Source organism: Scyliorhinus canicula, chromosome 4 (genome assembly GCF_902713615.1).
Source record: "Scyliorhinus canicula chromosome 4, sScyCan1.1, whole genome shotgun sequence".
In the NCBI taxonomy this organism is placed as follows: Eukaryota; Metazoa; Chordata; class Chondrichthyes; order Carcharhiniformes; family Scyliorhinidae; genus Scyliorhinus; species Scyliorhinus canicula.
The window spans coordinates 33144718-33164009 of NC_052149.1; the positions used below are offsets into that span (position 1 = coordinate 33144718).

General features: G+C 42.9%; 1 protein-coding gene across 24 annotated transcripts in view; it reads left to right on the forward strand.

Annotated features, from left to right (window-relative positions):
* LOC119964463 (receptor-type tyrosine-protein phosphatase F-like) overlaps window positions 1-19292 on the forward strand; it is a 529423-nt gene that overhangs the window by 127417 nt on the left and 382714 nt on the right. For all 24 annotated transcript variants that reach the window (XM_038793980.1, XM_038793995.1, XM_038793985.1 and 21 more), the window contains one exon: window positions 12708-12850. In XM_038793980.1, the coding sequence (XP_038649908.1) occupies window positions 12775-12850 (76 nt within the window). In that variant the 5' untranslated portion in view covers window positions 12708-12774. The remainder of the gene's footprint in view (window positions 1-12707; window positions 12851-19292) is intronic.

A 19292-nucleotide genomic window follows, 5' to 3' on the forward strand; every position in this document is an offset into this window, starting at 1 on the left:
TTAAAGTAAGTTTAGAGTACCCAATTCTTTTTTCCCAATTCAGGGGAAATTTAGCACGGCCAATTCACCTACTCTGCACATCTATTTGTGTTGTGGTGGTGAGACCCACACAGGAGAACCTGCAAGCTCCACATGGACAGTGACCGGGGTCGGGTTCGAACCCGGGTCCTCGACCGTGAGGCAGCAATACTAACCACTACGCCACCATACTGCTCCTACTGCAGATACCTTTCTGGCTTCTCATGATCCAATGCCTTTTCAACACTTACTTTACTGAACAGTAGTGTTCTGCTACGAAAGAGAAATGCTGGAAAATCTCAGCAGGCCTGGCAGCTGTTGGTCAAGGTGTTTTTATCAACAAGGCACCAGGCATTAGCAGATGCGTAAATCGTATCCTCAACTTTAAACTGTTTTTGGAATCCTTCACCCCGCAAGCCTCTATTCATCGCATCATCGCATTCAAGAAGGGGCCTCCATATTTACATTTCATGGACCAAAGAATGCCTTGGTCCATCAACTGATGTTATGTTGTGCATGCGGGATAAGGAAACAGCAAAAACATTGTTATTCACCCACACTTCAGCAGGGAGATGTTCTAAACAATTGTAATGGAGGCAGTGGCATTGTGGTATTGTCATTGGACTGGTAATCCAGAGACCCAGATTCATTCTCTGGGGACCCGGGTTTGAAACCTGCATGGCAGGTGGTGAAATTTGAATTCAATGGAAAAAACATTTTGGAATTAAAATGTCCAACGATGACCATGAAACCATTGTTGATTGTCGTGAAAACTGTCACTTCTTGGGCCACCAGTCTCTTCTCTGTTCTGTCCACTGTCTCTTTACTGGGGGAAGAGTGGTTTCTAGCCAACATGAGATCCTCTTTTTTAGAGTCCCTGTGTTTCTCGAGCTCTATTGAAAAAAATTCCATCAACGGGCGGGCCAACGTTTGCATTGGTGAACCTGCTCTGTCTGCTATGCTCCACTCCGCCTTGTTACGTGTGTGTCCCTGATCAGAGGCTGGGGTCCTTCTCTTCTGCAAAGAACAAAGAAAAGTACAGCACAGGAACAGGCCCTTCGACCCTCCCAGCCTGCGCCGATCCAGATCCTTTATCTAAGAACAAAGAAAAGGACCTTTTTGTGCCTTTTAGTATTTTCCGGCCCTGTGGCTGGTTCAATGACGTTCCTTTGGTTGGCTGTTAGGCTGTTAGTTTTGGGGGGGGCGCAGTGTGGGGGGGGGGGGGGGGGGGTGGAGAGAGAGGAATGGGGTTTATTACTCTCTGTATCCTATTGACGGTTAACAGGGCCTATGTTGAAGTTCCCAAAAGAGGTTCTCAACACCTTTTATGCGACCGCTCAGCTCCAAGCCACCACCGGAAGTCCAATTCTCAATATTATGACGCAGAAGTGAGAGTTCTATCACTAAATCAAGATGACAGTTTAACTGCAACCTATAACATTCTGTTACAATACGCAGTAAAAGTTTCTTGCATCTCTCAGAGCAGGAAGAGAATCATGAAGCAGTTGAAGCTTCTGTTGCAATGTTTTTCTTGGAACACATCACCAATCTGTTGCCAGAGGCTATATCTTGAGGGGGCACCAGCCTGCAGCCGTCACCAGGCGATGCAACCGCTCTTACTGCCTTCCGCAGCTGTATTGGAAGAATTTACAGGTTGATAACCAGCCTGTTTGGACATGCCATGAATGCACCTTCCATGTCCATCAAGCCTGGAGTCGAACTCTAACCTGGACCCTCTGGCTTCGAGGCAGGGATGCTACCTACCCACTGTGCCACAAGATTTCAAATAAAGTTCGCCAGCAGTTAAACTTTTATTATGCTTTCCATGCTATATTGTCTGCCATATTCTGTCAAGCAACAAATACCAAAAAACAATTTATATATTCTTTTAAAAGGCTTTTTAAGCATTATAAAGGAAGAAGTGGCACATTGTTGACATCATAGTACAGTCTATAAGTAGAAAGGAATACAATTGCATAAGCTCTCATGTTGAGTTATTCCGATTACTTCCTCAGCAAGGTAGTAAAAATTGCAGTAAAGGTGCCCCAATTGCCCATAATATAAAACTGCTAGAAGGCCTGCTTGCAAACAGCAGGCAGAGGACAAAACTTCCCATCTGTCACCAGTCATTTAATTTTTAAATGTCAGGATGTCGCTGAATAATTCCCTCATTCTTTTATACACCTATAAAATATAGATCTCTGTGGAACTGAGCTGGACAGTAGGCCCTTGTTAAAATGTAGTTCTGTGCTGTTTATGTTACAATTTCTCATGAAAGCTGGGCATGTGGATGCATTAATGATAATGCACATTAGAGAGGCAATTGAAACAAATTGCTTTCTGCAGCATTGCATGATTAGAAATTAGTGAATTGCATTGATCTCCAGTTTCTTATTTGAGCAAAGATTCCAGTAGACAGACAGCCAGGAACTGGAGTACAAATATTGTTGACTCAAATGAGAAAGCATCGATAGTTTAAGACTTCTATTGTAAGCATTTTATCTTTAATGTCAGTTTCAAGGGAAATATTCTTAATATAAAGTTGGTACAAGATTCTCAATACTATCGTAACCCGAAGTGTGGGTGTATTTATCCATTCGTGTATGACAGGACTTTGGTCAAATTGAAGTATAAGGCAATAATTGCTTAATGCCAGCAGTCATGCTGCCATCCTGCATCGTTCCAACGTTCAACAATTTTTGTGACTAAGGGGGTCTGACAACCTGCTGAATACTGAACAATGACCAGTTAAACCTATTTTTTCAAATAGTCGTTTTGTTCATGGGATGTGGACCTTGCTGGCTTGGTCAGGATTTATTGTCCATCACTTATTACCCTTGAAATGAGTTGCTACAGTGAACTATAGACCAGACAAGGTGAGGACGACAGTGAACCAGATGGGTTTTTACGACAATCAACAATGTTTTTTTGAATATCACTGGACTTTAATTCCAAATTTTTATGGAGTTGAAATTTCTCCATCTCTAATTGCCCTTGAACAGAGTGGCTAGAATGACATGTAGGCCAGACCAGGCGAGGGCAACAGTGACCCAAATGGATTTTTACGAATCAACAATGGTTTCTCGATTATCACTGGACTTTTTGGATTCCAAATTTTAATGGGAGTTGAAATTTCACCATCTGCCGTGGTGGGATTTCAAGAGCTAGTCTGCAATTTATGAGAGGAGGCACCGGATCCACACTAGATCTGGAACAGATCCAGTTGAATGGGCGACATGGTAGCACAGTGATTATCACTTGTTTCACAGCGCCAGGGACCTGGGTTCAATTCCCGGCTTGGGTCACTGTTTGTGTAGGGTCTGCACGTTCTCCCCGTGTCAGCATGAGTTTCCTCTAGGTGCTCCGGTTTCCTCCCACAAGTCTTGAAAGACGTGCTTGTTAGGCGAATTGGACATTCTGAATTCCTTCTCAGTGTACCCAAACAGGCACTGTAGTGTCGCTACTAGGGGATTTTCATAGTAACTTCATTGCAGTGTTAATTTAAGCATACTTTTGACGCTAATAAAGATTATTGTTATAAGGCAGCAACACAGTGGTAAGTTAGTTATGACCATGTCATTCAATGAGATGGGCTCAGAAAAGAGTGCATGGCTGAACAAGGCATTCATCCAATGACACATGGTTGCCATTGGGTGAGCAAAGTTGGAGCAGCAAATGATCTGTGAGCATTCAGTCATTTTACCGGATTGTGAGTCCTCAAGGATTGTATGGTTTTCAGCATTGAATGCAGCTGACTGCAGGCAAGGCAATAGCTGGAGATGGGGTCAAGGTACTCTGACATAATGCCATCTAGAAATATGCATCACTGTCCCCAGGAACAGATGCTCTGGGCAGGAGGAGGACAGAGGCAAGGAACTAAGTGTAGAAAGGCAACCAAGACCTTAATCATCACTGTTACTGATGAACAAGCAGCAAGTTAGAGCAGGGTTTAAAGTGCAGGTCATCACATGCAGGTGGGCCGCAGGCAGGAGTCAGGTGGGTTGCTGCGCTGTTCCCGTGGTGGTCCCGATTGTCGGAGAAGCGTCCAACAGCCTCCACAGGCCTTTACATCATGAAGGCTCCGCCTTCTCAACCTCTCCCCTCTCCTGGGGTGTGGTGATACTCCAGCTAAATCACCACCAGTCAGCTTTCCCTCTCAAACGGCAAGCAGCCTATGGTCATCTGGGACTATGGCGACTCTACTTTTACATCGAGAACGGCAGCCACTGCTGCCTTTTAAATGGAAATAAATGAGGTTGTGGAGTTTTCGTCTAGAAGTGGCAGCAGAGAGCAGGACATGCGCACTTAACATCAAGCACCTTCCAGGTACGTGCTTTTGGCACAAAATCACAGCAGTGTTGTTTCCATTTTCCAGCTGCTGACCAGCAAGGCAAGTGGACTGCTGAAGGGAATGGTTTTCTTAAAAGTAAGAAACAGCCAGAGCTACAAATTGGAAGTTTACCTATTGGACAGGATCTCACAACAGAATCGGCTGGAGAGAACTGTTCAGGGGAATACAGGGCAGGACAGAGCAATGCTAGTATTTGCTGGTTAACGGCCCAAAAAGAAGAAACTTAACTCTGGAACAAAACAGTACAAAGATAATTTCTTGGTATGGTTTTGTCAATTGTACCGATGCAAATAAGGATGCAAAGCCCATGTGTGTTATATGCAGCGAAGTACTGGCAAATGAGAGTAGTTTCAGATTTTGAAAGAGACATGGTGGGTGAAAAATTCCGTTTGAGGTTGAGATCCCAGAGTCAGTTACTAACTTAGAGCGGATTCCAAATTAAAAGATTACACTACTTAACTGACCTGTAAAGCCACATTAAAAACATGCTAAAATCCCATGAGGTTGTCAGTATTCTGAAGTGCCATCTCCCAAGAGTATCCAGTGCTGAGTAAAACACACGTTTTGTTGCGATTGCCCTTCACGACCTATATGTGCAAGGTTGGATTTTCCGTTTCATAAAGATGAAGCCGGCACAAAAGAACTGGCTGAAGTCTGCACCTGATATGCACATTGACCTCTGCTCCTTTCAACCTGATTGGAGTGAGAGGGCCAAGCAGGCTTCCCTTTTGCATACGGTCATGTGCCGTGAAGGTCGGCTGATGTGGGTCCCGAACATCGTCAGGTTGGCAAATTGGGTCCCGGGGAAAGAATAGTTTGGAAAAACTCCCAAGAGAATCCGTGCTGCTGGAGACTACGCCTACCTGGCCGATAATATCTTTGAGATTTTTGGACTTGCTGAGCAAGACCTTAAACTTCATAGTACTAGTTACCATGTGCTGATAGTAGCTGTTAAGATCACTGTGGCCTTGAACTTTTTTGCCTCCAGCTAGTACCAAGCATTAGCAGTGGACTGTGGTGGTGCCTTTCAGCTAAACTCCAATTGCATATAGTAGGTCACTAATGCTCTATTTGTGAAAACGTGGCAGTACATACAGCTCCAAGCAGGTGGATCCTTGCAGGCACCGAGAAGAATTAGATTCACCTCTAGCATTGTATCCCCTAGGCATCATTGAGTAGCCATCAAGGCACTGAGTGAGCAGCCAGGGAGATTCACTAACAAGAAGGGCTTCCACCCCTAAATGAGCTGGAGTTATGCACCACAGCAAGAGCTTTATACATGTGTGCACTTGCTATCTTGGCAGCTGCCATGATGCTTTCATCCACCAGCAGTTGAAGGTCCTGCTGCTGCTGTTGTCGCCACTGAAACTTCGTTGATGACTTATAGAATATAGAACATTACAGCGCAGTACGGGCCCTTCGGCCCTCGATGTTGCGCCGACCTGTGAAACCATCTGAAGCCTATCTGACCTACACTATTCCATTTTCATCCATATGTCTATCCAGTGACCACTTAAATGCCCTTAAAGTTGGCGAGTCTACTACTGTTGCAGGCAGGGTGTTCCACACCCCTACTACTCTCTGAGTAAAGAAACTGCCTCTGACATCTGTCCTATATCTACCACCCCTCAATTTAAAGCTATGTCCCCTCGTGTTGGTCATCACCATCCGAGGAAAAAGACTCTCACTGTCCACCCTATCTAACCCTCTGACTATCTTATATGTCTCTATTAAGTCACCTCTCAGCCTTCTCCTCTCTAACGAAAACAACCTCAAGTCCCTGAGCCTTTCCTCGTAAGACCTTCCCTCCATACCATACTTTGCAGGGATAAGCCTTTATATGCCCCGTCATCATCGAACAGGCCATCCAGCTTTATAAAAATGCGATTCTGGTGTCTGGACTAGTACCATCCTGGAAGAGTTTCATCCATTGTAGTGATCTGCTGTGCTCGCCCCAATGTGGCATTCCAAAGGGATGTGGCCCTCCAGAGGGATGTGGCCCATGAACAGGGTGAAGTGCTATGTGGACACAGTTCGTCTAAGGAGGAGGTGGTGCAGAAGGAGGAAGATGCAGAGCAGAATGGAGCTGATGCAGTGCAATGAGGCGGCTGGGGCCATCTTGGGAGTCAAACAACCCATCAGAATAATTAGGGCACATTTAATCCAGACATTTTTGACCTGAGCACTACCCATCAGCAGGCCTGCATGCTCTGAACCTACTTGTGCTCTGACATGAGAACGCATTCATGAAACATGCAATTTTGAGTGTTACATTCTTACTGACAATGCATGTTACTCTCTCCATTGGTCTCAGTGACCCATTTAAAGCCCATTGCTTTCCTTATCCACTTCTTCTTTCATTTGCAGTTTTGCCATAAAAGAATGAAAGCACACATATATATGATCATGGCACATCTTTGGTCGAAGTAACATTTCGCACAAATGAACTCGTCAAGTAAACTATTCAATTCAATGAATGTGGCACAGGGGTCGAGCTTTCAGCCACTTATCTACATTGCTTCCCTTTTTGATCTGAGGTGGATGCAGCCTGCTCACGTATGTTTGTGGCTGAGATGCTCTTGGTCCAATGATGGTGATGGTATCCCATGAATGGTGGCTTACATTCTCATTGACTGCTGCAGCAATCTGATAGCACACTCCATCATCTAGAGGGAACCACCAGCTGAGGCACAACTAGAATCCACTCCATTCAAGGGGATCTCATAGAAACATAAAATCCTGATGGGATTTGACAGGCTAGATGTGGGAAGAATGTTCCCAATGTTGTGGACGTCCAGAACTAGGGGTCACAGCCCAAGAATATGGGGTAAGCCATTCAGGACTGAGATGAGGAAGAACCTCTTCTCTGAGTTGTGAACTTGTGGAATTCTGTACCAGAAAGCTGTTGGTGCCAGTTCGTTGGATGTATTCAAGAGGGAGCTGGATGTGGCCCTTGTGGCTAAAGGGATCAAGGGGCATGGAGAGAAAGCAAGAGTGGGATACTGAATTTGCATGATCAGTCATGATCATATCGAATGGTGGTGCAGGCTCGAAGAGCCGAATGGCCTCCTGCACCTATTTTCTATGTTTCATCCTTGCGCCATCAGTATCACTGACTGCTCATGCTATATGTATCATGTATCATGTAGTGCTATATGTAGAATGTAGCATGCACTGTTCCTGCAACTGCATACAAATCTCCATGAGGTTGGCACTTCTCAATGAGCTCATATGTTCAAACCCTGAGCCATGTTGGTGCACATGAAAGAATTCCTCCATTATCAGTCCATGACTGCCACAATGCTACAGAAAACTGACATATAGGTACACATCTCATGTTGCTGGTCAAAGTAGTGACTCCTTGCTATGACTCTCAAGACCTGTGCCATCTGTGCTCAGCTAAAGATGCTTCTGCAGCCCTTCATCCTCCAAGGGGGACTGCCCACAGCTGCTTCTCTCATCTTGTCCTTGTGAAATGCTCTTCACCCAGTGCCGTTGTTTCTAATCACGATAGAGGACCCACTGAGGAGAGTGCATTTATGCTCATGGAGTGTGCGTTTGAATGATTTAATGGTGCTGGTTCTGTGGTTTCCACCTGCTCTGAGGGCACCGGTGATGTCTTGCAGCATTGGCATGTCCCCATTCCACTCAAGAAGGTGATCATGAAATCTTGCCTGTGACACTAGATAGCTCTGCAGAGCTGAGGTTTCTCAATGCAGGACAAAGCAGCCTGCTTGATTGGTACCCCATCTACAAACAATCAATTCCCCCCAACACCGATGAACAGTGGCAGCCATGTGTAGCATCTTAAATGTACTGCAGAAACTCACCGTTCCTTACACACAATCTTCCAAACCCACGACTGGTACCATCTAGAAGGACAAGGGCAGCAGATACCTGGGAACCACCACCAGGAGGTTCCCCTCCAAATCACTTACCATCCTGACTTGGAACTGCACCGCTGTTGCTTTACTGTTGCTGGATCAACATCCTGGAACTCTCTTTTCCCCCCCCCCCCCCCCCCCAACTGCACTCTGGTGTACCTACATCTCAGCGACTGCAAAGGTTCGCGAAGGCATCCCTGCACAGCTTCTTACAGGCAACTAAGGATGGGCAATAAAAACTGGCCTAGTCAGTGATGCCCATATTTCGTAAATTAATTAAATTTTGAATTCTGTCTGAATGCAATAGCTGAATGCATAACATGGAAATCACGTTCTTGAATTTCTATGCATAATGCTCACAAACTATCCAATAGTATAATTATCCCTTTTTTTCAAATAAACACACCGTAGAACATTGGTCTGGTTTGCTTTCAGATATGATTGCAGCTCATGAGTGCTCAACCTCCTTTTATATGGCGCACAGACAGAATTGATGCTTTTTGGCAGTATCCAAATATGTCTTTAATGAGCATCTTCAGTTTTTCATGCAGCATTTTATTGTCCCTGTTTAATAGTTGAAGTCAATAAAGTCATTCTGCCAGTTCTGTCCAGCTGACCAGCTTCGACAAAGAGTCATCCAGGCTTGAAAATGTTGGCTCCCTTCTCTTTTCGTAGATGCGGTCAGACCTGCTGCAATTGTCCAGCATTTTCTGTTTTTGTTTCTTCCAGTTCTGTTTCTATTTACACTTTGTCACTCCATACAGTACCCTAAAATTGGAATGCAATGTTTTGTTGTTGACCAGCTGAGACCACAAACTCAAACATTGAGATAGAAGACCTTGAATGGAGTCCACTGGAATAATTTTAGAAAATACAGTAATCTATTAAAATAATTTGTTTAGTAGTACCGTGGTTGCATTATTAAATGTTTCATGATGAGAGGGTATGATTGAATTTTCTTGTCCACAAGGACTGTTGCGTAACACTGGATAATGCTTTCCACGTGCATAATTTGTGGAGATTTCTTGCAGTTCTTTAGTTTATTTTGGGAGAGGACCAAAAATAAAGTGTTGACGTAAGAACATTTAATTTATTCTCAACAAACAGCTTTGTTAGGAACAGCGAAGCACTAGTAGGCCCCTTCAAGCCTGTTCCACGTTTAATAAGATCATAGATGGTTTGATTATGGTTTAAATCCACCTTTCTGTCTGCCCTGCCCATACAATATGGAAAATTGTGAGGTAAATGCACTTTGGTAGGAAGAATGGAACTGTAAACTATTTTCAAAATGGGAAAAGGCTAAGGAAATCAGAAGCACAAAGGGACTTAGGAGTCCTAGTTCAAGAGTCTCTTAGGGTTGACACACCGGTTCAGTTGGCAGTTAGGCAGGCAAATACAACGTTAGCATTCATGTCGAGAGAGCTAGAATTCAAGAGCAGGGATATACTTCTGAGGCTGTATAAGGCACTGATCCGACTCCATTTTGTGTATTGTGAGCAGTTTTGGGCCCCCTATATCAGGAAGAATGTTCTGGCCTCAGAAGGGATCCAGAGAAGGTTCACAAGAACAATGCCTGGAATGAAGAGCTTGACAAATGAGTAGTTGAGGACCCTGGGTCTGTACTCAAGGATGAGGGAGGATCTTATTGAAACTTACACGATACTGAGAGGCCTAGATATAGGGTGAACGTGGAGAGGTTGTTTCCATTAGTAGGGAAAACTAGAACCCGAGGCCACAACCTCCGGTTGAAGGGACGATCCTTTAAAACAGATAAGGAATTTCTTCAGCCAAAGGGTGGTAAATCTGTGGAACTCATTGTCGCAGAAGGCAATGAAATGAAATGAAATGAAAATCGCTTATTGTCACGAGTAGGCTTCAATGAAGTTACTGTGAAAAGCCCCTAGTCGCCTGTCCGGGGAGGCTGGTAGGCCAAATCATTAAAGACCGAGATAGATAGGTTCTTGATTAATAAGGGGTTATGGGGAAAAGGCAGGAGAATGGGGATGAGAAACATATCAGCCATGAATGAATAGCAGAGCAGACCCGATGGGCCAAATGGCCTATTTCTGCTCCTTTGTTTTACGGTCTTTTAAATGCTTGACTCTCTTGTCTATCAAAGATGTGGCGATGCCGGCGTTGGACTGGGGTGAGCACAGTAAGAAGTCTTACAACACCAGGTTAAAGTCCAACAGGTTTGTTTCAAACACGAGCTTTCGGAGCGCAGCTCCTCCCTTAGGTGAATGGAGAGGTATGATCCAGAAACATTTATATAGACAAAGTCAGAGATGCCGGACAATGCTTAGAATGCGAGCATTTGCAGGTAATCAAATCATTACAGATCCAGAGAGAGGGATAATCACAGGTTAAAGAGGTGTGAATTGTCTCCAGCCAGAGCAGTTGGTGGAATTTTGCAAGTCCAGGCCAGATGGTGGGTGGTGGATGTAATGCGACATGAATCCAAGATCCCGGTTGAGGCCGCACTCATGCGTGCAAAACTTATAGCTAAGTTCCGCACGCATGAGTGTGGCCTCAACCGGGATCTTGGTTTCATGTCGCATTACATCCACCCCCCACCATCTGGCCTGGACTTGCAAAATTCCACCAACTGCTCTGGCTTGAGACAATTCACACCTCTTTAACCTGTGATTATCCCTCTCTCTGGATCTGTAATGATTTGATTACCTGCAAATGCTCGCATTCCAAGCATTGTCCGGCATCTCTGACTTTGTCTATATAAATGTTTCTGGATCATACCTCTCCATTCACCTGAGGAAGGAGCTGCGCTCCGAAAGCTCGTGTTTGAAACAAACCTGTTGGACTTTAACCTGGTGCTGTAAGACTTCTTACTTGTCTATCAAAGGTCTATCTAACCCAGCCTGTGACAAATTTTGAATATCCTGCTCTTTCTCTTGTGGAGCAGATGCCGTTTGTTCTCTATGCCAAAACTCAGTAAGTTTTGTTCCGTGCAGATAGTCATGGTGATGGTTCCAGTGACTTTTAAATGAAAATCCATATTCTGTTTGCACAGTTTCAAAAGAATAAGTAATGCAGGTGGTGGTGAAGCAAGAACAATGCATGAATAGATCTGTTCATGTTTTACTTGTTTTGGTAGCATTGACTGTGCAAAGTTTAAAAAGAAGCCAAGGGGATGGAGATGTTCATCTTGCACCCAAGAACCGCACGATGCATGTTCAAATGCATTAAGGAAATGAGTACAATTAACTAATTGAATCAACTATATCAGGCCATTTGTGACAAAATCTCCTGGTCATTAAAAATATTTCTTCCGACCCTGCATATAGCACTGCTTGTAAGTTTCAATTTTTGCCTATTGTTCACATGTCACTTTTCTTATGGACTTCACTGAAAAGTTCCCAAACTTTTGCCATTTACAGTTGGCAAGTTCCAGAAGCACATGAATGAATGAATGAACGTGTTTTACAGAGCTCTGTATAACTGTATTTTTTACAATTATCAGCACAGCTTTGACTTCGTTCTTTACAAGGTATTTTTCAAACTTTGAAAAAATAGTTAATTGATTAAGAATTTTGCGCTTATGCAAGGAGCTAGGTATCTTCACAAGTTACAGCACTTGGTCAAGTGATCTTCCTTTGACTTTTCTGAATTTGTCTTAGTGCATCAAAGTCCTTTTGAAGGGGTGCAGAGCCAAAAATAATAATTGAAAATGAAACTTTTTTACTCAAGGTATTACCTGTTATCCCCATATTAGCTTTTGACTCAACTACACCTAGGTATTAAAATTCTCTTTCCCCCTCCATGGCCTCACACCTCTCTGTCTTTGACCTCTTCATTCCACCTTTTATTTTGTATACCATGGAACTGTAAGATGTCCAGTATGTATCAAACATCAGGACTAAACATTGGAAATACGATTAACTTTGGATGAAGCATGATGTGTAAATAAGTTATTATGTATTTACACAACCGTAATTAGTTCATTTCAGATTTTCTGTCATTTTTGCATTCTGAATTGAGATTCATATTGATTCAATTTAAATCTGTCCGCGTTGTACTAACTTCTTAAATCCAGTTTCCTTGTTGAGTTTTTAAAATGTAAATTTTGAGTACCCAATTTTTTTTTCCAATTAAGGGGCAATTTTAGCGTGGCCGATTCATCTACCCTGCACGTCTTTTTGGGTTGTGGAGGTGAGACCCACACAGATATGGGGTGAATGTGAAAGCCCCACACGGACAGTGACCTGGGGCCAGGATCAAACCAGTTTCCATGTTGATTTGAAGTTCAGTTCAAAATACCATGAATTAGTAGACAGCTGCTACAATGCAAGGAGAATATTGAATTCAAAATGTACATTATAGCTCCTGATGTATTAATTTTGGCCTGTAAGTTAATGCAACTTAAAAGGGAATTATTCTTGACTGTTTGATAAGCAGTGACCAGAAGCAATTAATAAATTTATAACGTTTATGTGCAGGTATGAGTATTTGAGGATCAACAACTGTATCTGGACTTGAGTTAAAGGACAACTGCCATCCTGGAATATGGTACCTCAGTGTTGGACAGCGCTGCCAATCATGGTGATCCTGAGCTATCTAGCAAAATACATCCAAGCAGATAGTAAGTAGAATTGTTTTAAGTTCTGTTACCAGTTTTTCTCTTTAAACTGCCTTTGTGTGAATTTGTTTGAATGTAGAGCATTGATAAATATCTAACTAACAAGCTTGGAAAGGAGTAAAGAATTGCATATATTAAATGCAAACTTGTATGGTAAGATATTCAGATTCAAGGTGTTCAAAATGAACAGCATTCCAAAATAACAGAGCATAAGCAGAGAAGGAAAACTGAAATATCCTTCCTGTCCCAAAAATTAAATTTTATGTGAAGCCATTCACAACTATCGGTTTGGAAAACTAGATAACCACAAACTGAGAAGTATTAAAAAATATACACTTTGTTACTGTGATTAAAATATTACTACCTTTTTAAAAAACAAAATGGGATGCCCAAAATTTGCCCTGAATGATCTTGAAAATATTGTTTGCTTTGAATATGATTTAAACTCTGTTTCTGAAATGAGAATTTAGTCACCCAATGATAACAAAATGAGAAATAAGGCTTTCACTTGGGATGGGAACTGGGAACAGCAGGAAAACATTGCAGGAGATGAACTATTTTAAATTAAACATTGAATTATAGCCTTTATTAATGACCTAAGTTGGGCAATCCCTGTCTAAGCATTGGTCTGATTTTGAGTTCTGCCTGTGAAGAGGTGGCTGAAATGTCATTTTGAAAATGATGGGCTGAGCCTGATGTAATATATAAATATGTAGTCAAAAATTCTTAGTAAATACACTGTGAACATGAGTGCATATGCTTTTTAACGCTGGCCATATCGGGTGGGGTTATCTCACGGTTTTTAATATAGTAGATTGATATTTTATCTAGGTTGTTGTACACAACTTTGCTGAAGGTTAATCTTCAGCAAAAAGGGCAATCACACCATCTAATGTCTAGATATAGGAAATACTTCATTTTGTCATGTAGTACATTTTATAGAGTCATAGATGTTTACAGCATGGAAACAGGCCTTTCGGCCCAATTTCTATCACTAAGCTAGTCCCACTTGCCCGTATTTGGCCCATATCCCTCTATACCCACCCTGCCCATGTCACTCTGATTTTTTTTTAAAGGAAAACATTGTACCTGGCTCTACCACTGCCTCTGGCAGCTCGTTCCAGATGCTCACCACCCTCTATGTGAAGAAATTTCTCCTCTGGTCTCTTTTGTATCTCTTCCCTCTCACCTTAAACCTATGCCCTCTAGTTTGAGACTCCTCTACCTTTGCGAAAATATGTTGACTATCTACCTTATCTATGCTCCTCATTATTTTATAGACCTCTACAAGATAAACACTAAGCCTCCTACACTCCAGGAGAAAATAGTCCCAGCTTATCCAGCCTCTCCTTCTAACTCAGACCATCAAGTCCTGGTAGCATCCTCGTAAATCTCTTTTGCACCCTTTCTAGTTTTAGAACATAGAGCATAGAACAGTACAGCACAGAACAGGCCCTTCGGCCCTCAATGTTGTGCCGAGCCATGATCACCCTACTCAAACCCATGTATCCACCCTATACCCGTAACCCAACAACCCCCCCCCCCCCTTTCCCTTAACCTTACTTTTATTAGGACACTACGGGCAATTTAGCATGGCCAATCCACCTAACCCGCACATCTTTGGACTGTGGGAGGAAACCGGAGCACCCGGAGGAAACCCACGCACACAGGGGGAGGACGTGCAGACTCCACACAGACAGTGACCCAGCCGGGAATCGAACCTGGGACCCTGGAGCTGTGAAGCATTTATGCTAACCACCATGCTACACTGCAATATCTTTCCTATAATAGGGTGACCAGAACTGAACACAGTATTCCCTGTGTGGTCGTACCAATGTCTTGAACAACTTCAACAAGACGTCCCAACTCCTGTATTCAATATTCTGACCAATAAAACCTAGCAGGCTGAATGTCTCCTTCACCACCCTGTGTCCACCTGTGACTCCACTTTCAAGGAGCTATGAACCTGTACACCTCGATCTCTTTGTTGTGTAACTCTCCCCAACTCCCTGCCATTAACTGAGCAGGTCCTGCCCTGATTTGATCTACCAAAATGCATCACCTCAGATTTATCCAAATTAAACACCCATCTGCCATTTATCCAAATGAAACTCCCATCTGCCATTCATCGGTCCACTGGCCCAATTGGTCAAGATCCTGTTGCAATCTTGTATAACCATCTTCGCTATCCACTATGCCACCAATCTTGGTGTCATCTGCAATCCTAGTCTAACCATGCCACCTACATTCTCATCCAAATCATTAATATATATAAACGTATAACAGTGGACCCAGCACCGATCCCTGAGGCACAACGCTGGTCACAGGCCTCCAGTTTGTGAAACAACCCTCCACAACCACTATTTGGCGACGGTCGCCAAGCCAATTTTGTATTCAATTAGCTACCTCACCCTGGATTCCGTGAGATTTAACCTTTCGCAACAACCTACCATGTGGTATCTTGTCAAAGGCCTTGCTAAAGTCCATGTAGACAACGACTGCACTGCCCTCATCTACCTTATTGGTTACCCCTTCAAAAAACCCAATTAAATTTTAGAGACATGACTTTCCCCTTACAAAGCCATGCTGACTTTCCCTAATTAGCCCTTGCCTGTCTAAATGCCTGTAGATCCTGTCCCTCAGAATACCTTCTAACAATTTACCCACTACAGAAGTAAGGCTAACCTGTCTGTAGTTCCCAGGCTTCCTACAGCCCTTCTTAAATAAGGGCACAACATTTGCTACCCTCCAATCTTCAAGCGCCACTCCTATGGCTGTCGATGATTCAAATATCATCGGCAGCACGGTAGCACAAGTGGAATGGCACTGTGGCTTCACAGCGCCAGTGTCCCAGGTTTGATTCCCCACTGGGTCACTGTCTGTGCGGAGTCTGCCCGTTCTCCCCGTGTCTGTGTGGGTTTCCTCCAGGTGCTCTGGTTTCCTCCCAAAGTCCAAAGACATGCAGGTTAGGTGGATTGGCCTTAATAAATTGCCCTTAGTGACCAAAATGTTTAGGAAGCGTTATTGGGTTACGGGGATAGGGTGGATGTGAGGGCTTAAGTGGGTCGGTGCAGACTCGATGGGCTGAATGGCCTCCCTCTCCACTGTATGTTCTATGTTCTAAATATCTCAGCTAGGGGGCTGGCAATTTCCTCTCTAACCTCCCACAATGTCCTGGGATACATTTCATCAGGTCCAGGGGATTTACCTATCTTGATGCGCTTTAATACCTCCAGCACCTCCTTCTCTGTAATATGTACACTCCTCAAGACATCACTTTTTATTCCCCCAACATTCGTGCCTTTCTCAACAGTAAATACTGATGAGAAATATTCATTTCGGACCTCTCCCGTCCCTTGTGGATCTGCACATAGATTACTTTGTTTATCCTTAAGAGCCCTACGCTCGCCCTAGTCACCCTTTTACCCTTTATGTATCTGTAAAAGCTCTTTGGATTTTCCTTAGCCTTATCTACCAAGACAATCTCATGTCCCCTTTTTACGCATCTGATTTCTCTCTTAACTCTACTCTGACAAGCCCTATATCCTTGATCCCAGCTGCCTATGCATGTCATATACCTCCTTCCTTTTGACCATGGCCTCAATATCCCGAGTCTACCAGCCTTACCCTTCACTCTTAAGAGGAATGTGCTCACCCTGAACCCTAGTTAACACTTTTTTGAACGACTCCCACTTACCAGCTGTCCCCTTCCCTGCAAATCGGCACCTCCAATCAACTTTTGAAAGTTCCCGCCTGATACCCTCGAAATTGGCCGTGCCCCAATTTAGAATTTTAACTTTTGGGCCAGAACCACCATTCTCCATAACTACCTTAAAACAAATGGAATTATGGTCACTGGTCCCAAAGTGATCCCTCACTAACACTTCCGTCACCTGCCTTCTTATTTCCCCAAAAGGACGTCAAGTTTTGCCCCTTCTCTAGTCGGGCCATCCACATAGTGAATGAGGAATTCTTCCTGAATGCACTCAACAAATTTCTCTACAGTCAAACCCCTAGTGCTGTGGCTGTCCGAGTTAATGTTGGGAAAGTTAAAGTCCTCAACTATTACCACCCTATTTTTCTGGCAGCTATCTGCAATCTCTTTACATATTTGCTCCTCAATATCCAAATAGGGGCAGCAGGGTCGCATGGTGGTCAGCATAAATGCTTCACAGCTCCAGGGTCCCAGGTTCGATTCCCGGCTGGGTCACTGTCTGTGTGGAGTCTGCACGTCCTCCCCCTGTGTGCGTGGGTTTCCTCCGGGTGCTCCGGTTTCCTCCCACAGTCCAAAGATGTGCGGGTTAGGTGGATTGGCCATGCTAAATTGCCCGTAGTGTCCTAATAAAAATAAGGTTAAGGGGGGGTTGTTGGGTTACGGGTATAGGGTGGATACGTGGGTTTGAGTAGGGTGATCATGGGTCGGCACAACATTGAGGGCTGAAGGGCCTGTTCTGTGCTGTACTGTTCTATGTTCTATGTTCTATCCTGCTATTTGGGGGGCCTATAGTACAGTCCTATGAAAGTGATCTCGCCCATCTTATTTTTCAATTCTACTCATATAGACTCAGTGGGCAATCACTCGGATTTTAAAGTTTGGTTTCATTTTAGGAACGCATGATAATTAAACCTGTGTATGTAACTCATGGGGGATGGTGGTGGTGATGGGGTAAATCAAAGGAATGTTGTTTTGTTTTCTGGTACTGAGCAGTAGTGATTGTAGTTGGTCTGCCTTGGCCGTTCTTGGCTGTAATAAAGAGTCCAGCATGTACGCAATTCTTGAATTGCACTACATTTGCTGTTAGATTCACTTTCAGTTAAGTTCTTGGGATACAACATGATCTATTAATTTATTTATGAAGAAGCCAGAAGTAGCTCTGAATGTTTATAGCTTCCTACTAGTGAAACCACACTGTTCATGCCAGAGGGAAGTCTCAGCAACTGGAGCAGGAGGAAAGATAAAGGCCAGCAGCTTCTACTGGCTGTTGCACAATTAAAACCAGTTTAGAGGAGTTAAGATGGCTCCTTTCTGTATATTAATGTAATTTTTAATTAGTGGGTTTGATTTTCATGTGCAGTGTTTTAGCCTTAATGGGAATTAAATGCATTTCGGTGCCTGTGAAATAAATGTAGATATGGTTGCTGATGTAGAAATGTAGATATTTCCAGCTTCAACATTAGGAACTTTACTGCCAATCTCAACTGTTCTTAATTATGTTTAGACTTGGATTATGCTTGGATTGGTTGCATCACCAACCAATAAACAAAACGCTAATGTTCAAATACCGTAAGGCCGGATTTCAATGTCCAAGGGAGGTGGGATATGTAATTCAACTGCTCCCACATTATTTTGAAGGGTTTGATTTTTTTTGTTGTTGCAAGTATTGCTTGGTCCGTTGTTAACCATATTCCCTAAAGTGAAAAAAGGATATCTGGCATGAAGAGTTTCAAAGAAAGGAAAACTTTTCCGACAGATAAAATCATAATTGAATTTTGAATTCCATTAAGTTGTCTTTAAGGAAAACATCTCTAATTTACATTTATTTCCATTTCCCTTATTTAAAGGATACTCTATACAAAATAGAAATGTTGTAAGAGTTGGCGTAATCTGTGATTGAAAGGTTTTGTTTTCATGCAAATATGGTCCAGTAAGTATTGATTTAGAATTATAGAAGCCAGTGCTTTCGAACTGCTTCTTTTGGATCAAAAGAAATAACAACTGCCCTGGGAAAAGATGAAAAAACGCTGACCAAGAATGTGAAGATCTTGTAGCACTGCAGTGTCATAAAGCAATCAACTATTAACCTCCACAAGAATGGCATAACTTTGTTTCTTGTCAACTGATAGAGAATAGGGGCTCCCCAGCATTGATTTATAACATTAGGCCAGCTTACAGTAAAAGACAATTGTATTGCTTAATTATTCATGACAGATGTATTATCGCAGGAAATTAAGGAGCAGCTAAAACAGTTAACAAGGAGCCAATAAACAGATGATACAGGACACCTGAAAGTGCTCTGCTAAAACAGACTGAATGTTTTCCCATAAATATTTTACAGCTTAAGAAAATGTACGTAAAGTTATGACTGAGTGTTTAACAACGTAATACAAGCATTGAATATCATTCATGTACCGTTGTTAGATCAGAATAATATAACAGTTGGAAGTCAAGCTTGGAATTACAAGTTTGAATTTCACAATTGTTTTCTAGTGAGTGAGATTAGGCATTTTGTATTGATGGAATGTTCTATCATAAGCAGTCTGTACAGATGAATAGATTTTCAAATAGAGAAAACAAAATGGTAGTTGGACACAGGAACTATTGCTGTATTTTTAAAAATTCTAAATCTTCCCATTGCTATCTAACTTGAGCATTAGAAACCAGCACTGGTCCCCTTATCTCTTCAACCAACAATTAATATGTGTGTTGTGTGGAAAAGCCAGAGTG